The 9281-nt window shown below is 37.6% G+C and overlaps 1 protein-coding gene across 20 annotated transcripts in view; it reads right to left on the bottom strand.

The window, feature by feature from the left end:
• The window catches only part of obscnb (obscurin, cytoskeletal calmodulin and titin-interacting RhoGEF b), a 70696-nt gene that overhangs the window by 2996 nt on the left and 58419 nt on the right, over nucleotides 1–9281 (bottom strand). For 18 of the 20 annotated variants that reach the window (XM_023964965.2, XM_023964966.2, XM_023964968.2 and 15 more), the window contains 18 exons: nucleotides 8590–8642; nucleotides 8366–8464; nucleotides 7541–7597; nucleotides 6498–6637; nucleotides 6183–6383; nucleotides 6028–6104; nucleotides 5782–5952; nucleotides 5497–5656; nucleotides 4873–4989; nucleotides 4628–4792; nucleotides 2591–2749; nucleotides 2335–2512; nucleotides 2110–2223; nucleotides 1838–2005; nucleotides 1113–1215; nucleotides 895–1024; nucleotides 495–588; nucleotides 263–305 (listed from right to left, as the gene is read on the bottom strand). In XM_023964965.2, coding sequence (XP_023820733.1) covers nucleotides 263–305; nucleotides 495–588; nucleotides 895–1024; nucleotides 1113–1215; nucleotides 1838–2005; nucleotides 2110–2223; nucleotides 2335–2512; nucleotides 2591–2749; nucleotides 4628–4792; nucleotides 4873–4989; nucleotides 5497–5656; nucleotides 5782–5952; nucleotides 6028–6104; nucleotides 6183–6383; nucleotides 6498–6637; nucleotides 7541–7597; nucleotides 8366–8464; nucleotides 8590–8642 — 2229 coding nt within the window. The remainder of the gene's footprint in view (nucleotides 1–262; nucleotides 306–494; nucleotides 589–894; nucleotides 1025–1112; nucleotides 1216–1837; nucleotides 2006–2109; nucleotides 2224–2334; nucleotides 2513–2590; nucleotides 2750–4627; nucleotides 4793–4872; nucleotides 4990–5496; nucleotides 5657–5781; nucleotides 5953–6027; nucleotides 6105–6182; nucleotides 6384–6497; nucleotides 6638–7540; nucleotides 7598–8365; nucleotides 8465–8589; nucleotides 8643–9281) is intronic. The other 2 variants (XM_023964967.2, XM_078934104.1) reach the window with 1 other exon arrangement.

Genomic DNA, 9281 nt, shown 5'->3' with positions numbered 1-9281 from the left:
TCTCATCATCCCTGTGATAGATTCGCATTCAGGCTTTAAATGCAGCACAATGCATAGCGCACTACACGCACGGAAATGTGCTCCAAATTCAGTTTTAGCTTTAAAAACATGAGCAACGCTGATTGTTTATACTTAGATTAATGTACAGTTTGACTCAGTGTTTACACACACGTTTACTTGTTTCAGCAGGATACTATCAAACAATTTCAAAATAAAATACAGCTTAGATGCATTCAAGTCAATGAGGAACAAGCCCACTTACATGATGATGGTTTTCTTTGGGATTTTGGTTTCCTGCTCGGTAACTGCATGTAAAACACAAGAATTTAAAAGTCGTCTAGATAAATGAACAGACAATAAAAACAGTGCCTTTGCTCCTTACATTGTCCTTAAACCACAATGAAATTGTTGTTTTCTCATCTTTTTTTTGTTGTTTATTTACAAGAACTAACAGACGAAAAGCACTACAGAAAGACAGACAAAGAAAGACCGACCTTCAATGATGATAGCCTTCTCACCAGTCCGGGCTGCAGCAGAGGGGAGGACTAAATCAGCCGCACACTTGGCACTGCCCAGACGGTTAGACAACTGAAAACAGAAAGAGACATAATTATGACTAAGTGATAACCGGTCTGCAAATAAAACACAAAGTGTGAAAACATTTATAGAAACCGCCGTCAAATCTTCCCTCAACAACCCACAAACCAAACACTTTATTTCAATTACTTTTGTTATAAATATGCATATGTTATGTGAAGGTGTGAAAAAACTGTTGAAAAAGAAACTCTCCCGCTAGCTTACAGCCCCACCACGCCTCCAACCTAACATTACTGGTGCAACAAAAATGGCGAGCAATAGTGGAGCTATGTTTGGAGCGGGTCTTCAAAGACAAACCTCACACTCGTAGTGCCCCAGGTCTCTTTCTGTCAGATTTTTAATGACCAGAACCAGAACCCCACTGCGGAGTTCACTGTAGGTTTGATATTTCTCCTGGTCAGTTAGCAGCCGTCCATCCTTGAACCACCTTAAACAAGATAAAATGTAGATTTTTTAAAAAGAAAAGACGGTTAAGTAAATTATTTATTAAACAATAACAACCCAGAGGAGTATACCTTATTTTGGGACTGGGCGCACTTTGTATGACACAAGTAAACTGAGCATCTTCACCGGCAACAAACACACAATTCCTCATCTTCGTCACAAAACGAGGAGGTACTGCAAGAAATGCAAAATGTTTTAATCAAACACTATTGAAAATGATGATCATCAAATGAGAATAGATTCAGAATCAAGTATTCACCCAAACCAGGGTTCACCTGGATTAATCTGCCTGATTTATTTTTTCTAAAGAATTTCCTTTGATACCAACTTTAACTGTTGTTTAATTTATAATTTTGGTTTGATTTATATAAGCCCGTCTGGGTATTTATGTTTGTTGCAAAGTTTAGTTAAGTTTTAGGTTAATTCTGTTCACACAAAAGATGTTCCTCTTTTTCCTCTTTAAACCATTTGGAATCAGCAGACTATCATGGTAAACAAACATTTGACTTAAAACTAATTTAATTACATGAAAATTGTAAATATAGACGATGTGTTTACTTTTTAAAAAAAAAAAAGTTTTTTCAGTAAACAAGAACGTGTATTTGAACGGTTAGGAGACACAGTTATTAAAGCTAAAATGTACAAAAAACTGTTTTGGGTAACCTCTGAATTATTTTTTTTAGCTTAAAACAGGAGCCGTCAACGCTCAAATCAAAGAAAATGTGGTTTTCTGGTTTTCAAATACAGCAGCCTGAGCATCTTCATCTTAGAATGAGTTTTTCTGCTTTTCCTTTACCTTGAACAGTGATCTTTCCAAGAGTACTGGCATTTCCAGCTGAGCTCGCGGCAAAGCACATGTACTGGCCAGAGTCATCGGCGGTCATGTTATCCAGAATCAGAGTGCAGGAGCCATCAGGGTCTTCAATGATGATGTGATGAGGGTCCGCCTCAACTTGACGGCCGTCTGCATGTCCAAAAGGAAACAAGCAATCAGCAAAACATTTGCTGAATGGCTTTTATTATTTCTCGAGGTTTTAGAAATGTGGAAAAAAAATAAAAATGTTTAACCTTTGTACCAGGTGATGACAGGTTTGGGCACACCAGTAGCTTTGCAGGCAAGCTTAACCGTTTGGCCCAACTCTGCAGTGCAGTTTGCCAAAATTTCTACAAAATCAGGAGGATCTGGAAAAAAATATCATTCAATCTTAAAATGCTTACAAAAAGCAACTTTACAACCAGCTTGTTGGTCTGAAGGTTTTAAATATAAGAAAAAACAAGGTCTTTCTGAATTACTCCATGCCGGCATGCTGAATCGCTGCTGCAGTTCCCTGAAGTCTCTCAGCCACGAGTTCTTGATGGTAACAGTCCGGGCCTGTAGAGTGTATTTCCTCACAGAGTCTTCCCGCTCGTGCCAGATCTCAAAAGCGCGGTCGTCGCCCTCAACTGTTTCATTCACATCGATGTTGTTCAGCTGCAACAGGTTACAGAGGATCATAGTCAGCCTTCAGGTGGATAAACAGAGGGAAAAACCTGAGACATGACTGCTGACCTTCATCATGTTCTTGAAAACATACGCTTGCGTGTCAGTGTTACTATCTCTCTTCGGTTTGCAGATGATGCAGTAGTTTTTAAAGAGGAAGACGTGGCGGTGGTGGCCCCTGGAGGATGATCTGATTCCAGGAGCCCCCTCCCACACCTGGAAAGGTCCCTGAGGTAAGAGGAACACCAGTCGTGTGTTAGAAATCAAACAAAACACCAATTAAAGCCGTAACCGGCATTATATCGCCTGCAGGCGCCACCCTCCCTCCCTCCCCTCTCACCCCTTTATTTGAGTTTAACCCTTGTGCTATCCTAGGCACTTTAACGTTGGGAGTTGGGTCATCTAGACCCACTAGACAGTGTGCTGAACCTTTTTTCTTCAATGATTTGTGATCTTCACTGGTGTCCATGGATTTCATGAAAAAGTATTCAAACCAAAGAGACATGTTTGCACATCTATAAGCAAACTAAAAGATCAGTTTTTGCTCTTACATTATGAATCCCTCATGAGCATCATCCAGATTCTCCTGCAGAAGAAATCGTACCTTCAGCCTCTTCTGCATATTAAAATATCATTGTTGAATGATATTTTGAATTGTTTGTGACTATAGTAGAATTTAAGTTAGTGTCTCCAGATCCATAATTATGATCGCTGATAAGCAACCGTTTTCGAAGCTTTTATAGTCAATGGCGGACAAAACCTGAGCAAAGTTCCAGCTGTTTTAATCAGTTAAACCTGTTTAGTCTTTCACTTTTCTAGTGTAAAAACTCTATTGTTTCCACCGTTTCTCATAAAACTTTGAGGATCGGCCTCCTTTTTTGATTCGCTTCTTTATCCCTTGTGCTATCCTAGGCACTTTAACATTGGGAGTTGGGTCATCTAGACCCACTAGACAGTACTCTGAACCTTTTTTCTTCAATGACTTGTGATCTTCACTGGTGTCCATGGATTACATGAAATCTTTCCACCTTTATCCACCTTTGTCATGGTAGGGAGAACACATCTATGTAAGGGTGGGGTCATCTAAGATAGCAAAAGGGTTAAAATGAAACCTTTTCATAGGTTTTAGCCCAATAACTTTAAGTATGAAGATGTGTTCGTACATAAGTGTGTGTGTCTGTATGTCTCTATAAGTGTTTGAATATGCACATATACTTGTTCTTTCACAGGAAAAATAGAGAAAAAAATTCAGAAAATTTCTGTCATAGTTGTACACTTTTTATTTTATTCTTTTTATGTATTATTATTATTTATTTATGTATTTTTATTGTTTTTTTAATCCTCTATATTGTGTTGTTTGTAAGGGAGTTTTGGGATGTTGTGGGAGGGTTATTGTGAGGGTTTTCATGTGGTTAAGTTTGTATAATAAAATTTCTGAAAATATGGTAAAAAAAAAAAAAATCAACAAACCAACAACTTTTCCAGAGTAGCTTGTTGATGCTCGAGGGGTAAGAAGGCAATGGATCAACAGCTCCAGGAGGAGTTTCAATTTGCAGATGGCGCAAAAGGGGATTTTATTTGGGAGGGGGAAAATTCAAGATTGTGGCCTGTTCCTGTTGTCAAAGGTCAAGCAAACTTTAGTTGTGGTTGTAAACTTAAGTCAGTGGTGTGTGTGAGATTTTGTAAACATCAGTTGAAAAAAATCTTTTCTTTTCCAATATCGTGTGAAAATATGAAACTAGCCAAAATAATTTTAATAATTTCAATAATTTGAAATCTTCCTCTGAATATCACGACACATGTGTTTTGGTTTAATTCATGGATTTTTTTGAGCACCTTAATAGATTTTGACCATGCCCCCCCCTGTGTTGTTTTATTTATTTTGGGGGAGGGGTGGGTGGATCATTGACTATCCCTATAAGTAATTTTCCCCAGGTACTACGCTCATTTTGGTTTTGAATACATGACTGCATTTTTGCTTAAAGACGCAGTAATAAAGAAGAATTGAGAAAACGTCACATGACGGTTCTCGCAGTCAGTGACGGCTGCAGGACAGAATGAATTCCCAGAGAACTCCAACAGCAAGACTTTGAGCATAAACAACACCTGTCTTATTGGTTCTCCGAGAACTTCCAGGGTAGCCGGATAGTTCTCAATCAGGGAGACGTGGTGGGTGTTGTCAGAGCGCTGAGGGAGTGCAGACACCATAGCGTACGCTTCCTCCAGCAGGCAGCAGTTCTGGCCATTTCTCGCCTTGTTCCGGATAAAATCCTGGAGATGATGGAGCAGAAATGTCAACATTTGCTAAATTGAATGCATGTAAAGAAAAGATCCATGTGGGAAATCGTCACCTTGAGAATGCCCTTGTACTTCTGAATCCTCTCAAGGGGTTGCTTGAGATAGGAGTTGATGCTTCGCACTGGGGGACCTGCAGGGTCGGCACTGGCCTGCTCTTTGTCTGTGTAGTCCTGGAAAAAAGGTCATTCCAAGAATGAAAACAGCTGGACTGCCAGAGAACTACTCAATTCAGTGTCAGGTATTGTTCTGTTCTGTTCAGTATACTTATTACTTAGATTAGAAGAAGAGTTCCACAAAACATGAATACTTTTCAATAGAATATAAGTCCACACTTCTTCTGGAAAGGAGCAGCGAGAAAAGAAACTTCCTGTTTATTCCTGCCTCTCTATCAAAGCTTAAAGCAAATAATTTTCCTCTAGTTTCTCCTTTGCAAATATGTTTTTTAAAAGTCTGTCAAAAGAAAAACATGTTTGCTTTAAAGTATTGCAAACAACTTCAAACTAAAAATCAAATGTATTACCTTCTGAAAATAACTTATTGTTTGGGCATTGACAAATTGAATAATTAATGTTCAACAAATATGTCTCAAGTAAATAAATGTCATGCATAAAAAAGGCACTAGAAGAAAAAAGGAATAATTGCGGTATTGAATTGCATTTGTACTTTTGCGGTGGTACCTTAAAGAAACGGTGCACAGTCTTGTCGCTGACAGCAGATTCAGCCTGGCTCTGACCTACGAGATACTGGAGATACCTCTCAAAGCCTTCTTTGTTCTTCAGGAAACACATTGCTACATCATCATCAGTTTCACAGTCACTCAACTTTGGAAAGAATGTCCTACAAACAAGCACAGGAGGGAGCTGGTTCAGTCAAAAACCGTATCGGATCCCATCAATCTCAGAGTTTTTCACTCTGCTCTTCAGACAGAAGACCCAAATAAGTGAGGTGACCAGTGAGCTTACTTGCTGTGGAAGGTCTTGATATCTTCAATGTTCCTGAAAATGGTTTCCTTCTGGCTGGAAATGTCACGACCGGCATCGGGGGAGTCGGCGTGCTTCTGGTGGTGGGACGTAAAGAAATCCACCTCCCTGACAAATTCTGATTCTCCGTTTATCAAATCTTGAATCAGTTGGCTGGAGAAACAAAAAGAGTTGGTAACAGTGCGTCTTTTGTTTGTGTAAATAGCCTTAAAAATGAGCTTCTCTTACAACAGCTTTCTCTTGTATTCCCCCTCAGAGACCTCCTCTGTGCTGGTTTCCGGAAGGTCACCCGAGTCAGCAGAAAGCTGCACAAACGCATTTTTAACAAAAGTTTCACAAAAGATTGAAATGTTTGCAGCACACAGACGCTGCAAGCTTTATACCTTGAGTTTTTTGTCCAGGTAAGCGGGTGAGACCCAGCCTTGGCGGGATGGGGTTGTTTTTGTGGGCTTGGTACGAACTAACCACTTCAGCGGATGAGCCGAATCCAGAACTTCCACATACTGTCCCTCCTTCAGGGAGATGGAGTCTTTGCTGGCCAGAGTCGGCGTGTAGTCCGCTGTTGCTACATAGATGTCAAACATCTAAAAGAATATTTTCATTATCAATCCAAATGTAAGACTGAGATGGAAAAGAAACAAAATCTATATTTATTTAGCACCATTTTTGCAATTTAGAAAGCAAATAGTTGATTATACCTCTCCTCGGGCATCTCCTTCATCCGACTCTGAGGAGGAGTCTGCGATGAGGGAGGGGGGTCTGGATCTGCCGTGGTGAGGAGACGGCGAAGGGGTTTTTGTCTCGTCATCACTGTCACAACCTGGCACGCGTAAGGATGCTGGAGCAGCAAAAACGGCAAAAACAAAACAAAAAAGAAGCTCATCTAGTGTTTCATTGCTACTCATTAAAAGCACATCAGTCACATCGGTCATCAACTTTAATCTTTTTGCTTAAACTTGATTGAAATCCGATCAATCGCTTACCGTAATAAGCATTTCTAACAGTTACTTCCTAGATTATAATCAGTTTGGGTTTTTGTTCAGGAACTGACGGAACTATTTCCTTTTTAGTTTATGAATTGCTCAAAAGTCTAAAAATCTTTAGAGATGTAAAGTGTAACATGAAAATCTTCCATATCCAAAACTTAATCTTACGTATTTGTTAGTGGCGTCATGCAAGTACAGGTGGTGCTTGATTTTATAAACTCTTTACATACATGTTCCTCTAGTGAGCATGTATTTCAGCTGTGAAGCAGCATTAAAACACATTTAAACCTTTGAAATGACACAGAAACACACAATATGGCACTGCAAAAAGAACAAAAGCAAGTTGTTTAAGAAAAAACTGTAGACATAAAATAACTTTTTACCAATATGACAGAGTTTTAGGGCCGCCAAAAAAAAAGAAAAGAAAGTAAAATTACGAGATTTTAAGTCGTAAATACACGAGAAAAAAACTCGCACATTTAGGACTTTTTTCTCAAAACTTTATTTCGACTTTATTCTTGACATCTTGACTTTATTGTAGACATTTTGACTTTATTCTCAACATATCAACTTTTTTTCCTGTAAGTGTCGAACAAAAACAATAACAATTATCCTCCAGAATTTTTTTTCTCACCATGGCCCTAAAACTCCATCGTGTACCTGCACTGCAAAAAGTCTTCATGGACTAAATTTATAAATGTCTTAGAGGGAAAGAAAGACCATAACGGTGATGCTGTTGCATTTTGTATACATACTGGAATTTTTGGGCCAAGATTTCATCCACTGGAGGACTTCCTGATTCTGTAAACTGTCTGAATAACAAATTAATGGTTGAATGAGAATTGATTTGGTGGATTGATTAATAATGGAAATTGTTAAAGTTTATGTCTGTAAAACAAAAAGACAAGTTTCAAATAATGTTAATAAAATATAAAGCATGCAGAAGCAGAAACATAGCAGGAAATTATAAAACAAACAAACCCAGACTGGTTTGGTTTCATTTAGAAATCAACAAAATGTCAATTTAAAGAAACCAAAAAAAAAAAAAAAACAGCATGGAACTGTTTATTGTCATTTTTGAACATGAAAACAATTTTTACAATTAACAGATAATTAAAATCAACCAAACCTGGTGGAATTTAAGCAAAACAGCATTTAAGGATTATTTTCAATATTTTAGCTTTTTTTTTTTTTGCATCAACAGATTGATGTAAAAAAAAGTTATAGCAATGCAACAAACAGATATTTATTCCAGCATAGAGACAGTGAGTCAGAATCATCAATAATGCACATGCAAACACAGAAAACTTAAAATCTGTATTTTAAAAGGAAAATAATGTTTCCACTTCAAGCTAAAACGGTTTCAGATTTAGAAGGAAATTAGAAACTGAAAGAATATAAAGATTTAATATATCAAAACAAATGTCAGTTTTGCTTTTTTTTGTTATCAGTTGATAGAGCTATTACTACTTTAAACCAGGTCCTTGTCTGCCTGTGCTAACATTTCTCAAACCTCGATTTTAAAATGTAAGTATAAATTTTTATAGCCTTGCTAAAGGGGTCGGCGGCAGGATTCTTACCTTGTGTGAATTTCGCTGAAACCATTTCAGTGATCTGAGATGTGAGTTTCATGAGGAATTCCTCAGTGCCTACTTCACCAAGGTAAGGTATTTTACCCTCTTCAGGTGTACATGGAGAAGACAGAACACTTCAAATACTACAATACATTTCTGCAAATGCAGTTTTTTTCACACAAAAACTATATTGACAACATAGAAAAAAAGATTTCATAGCAAACACTTGCCTGTTCCTCTGCTAGTCTCCCCTCCTGGAGGAATCACTGTGATCCCAAGAGAACTAAGGAAAAATAAAAAATGTTTTATGTTGTTTGGCTCTACTTGCATATTTATGTAATGTACTGTAGGCATATCTATCTATCTATCTATCTATCTATCTATCTATCTATCTATCTATCTATCTATCTATCTATCTATCTATCTATCTATCTATCTATCTATCTATCTATCTATCTATCTATCTATCTATCTATCTATCTATCTATCTATCTATCTATCTATCTATCTATCTATCTTTGTCATGTGATTTATTGATACTTAAGGATTCTTAATTCTGTCTGATAAAAGTTATGAACCGGATAATGATAAATCACATAATAAAATGGTTATGGTAGAACAGGGGTGGGATTATATAAGTTTGCTTCGTTCACTCCCTTTCAAGCAATGTTTAATTTTATGTCTAATTATCCCGTCATTGCATGAATGGATAACTGATAATTGTATTGTTTTTGTCCGCTATTCTTATTTGATTGCTTGAAATAAACCATTTCAAATCAAATTCCAATCAAAATTAAAAATAACATACGATACTGTTGTATAGGGTGCTTGCACCACACTTTTAACCCTTGTGCTATCTTAGATGACCCCACCCTTACATTGACGTGTTCTCCCTACCATGACAAAGGTGGATAAAGGTGGA

The sequence above is a fragment of the Oryzias latipes genome, chromosome 17 (genome assembly GCF_053564925.1).
Source record: "Oryzias latipes strain Hd-rR chromosome 17, Olatipes_Hd-rR_3.1".
Classification (NCBI taxonomy): domain Eukaryota; kingdom Metazoa; phylum Chordata; class Actinopteri; order Beloniformes; family Adrianichthyidae; genus Oryzias; species Oryzias latipes.
This window is presented reverse-complemented; position numbering and strand designations above follow the sequence as displayed.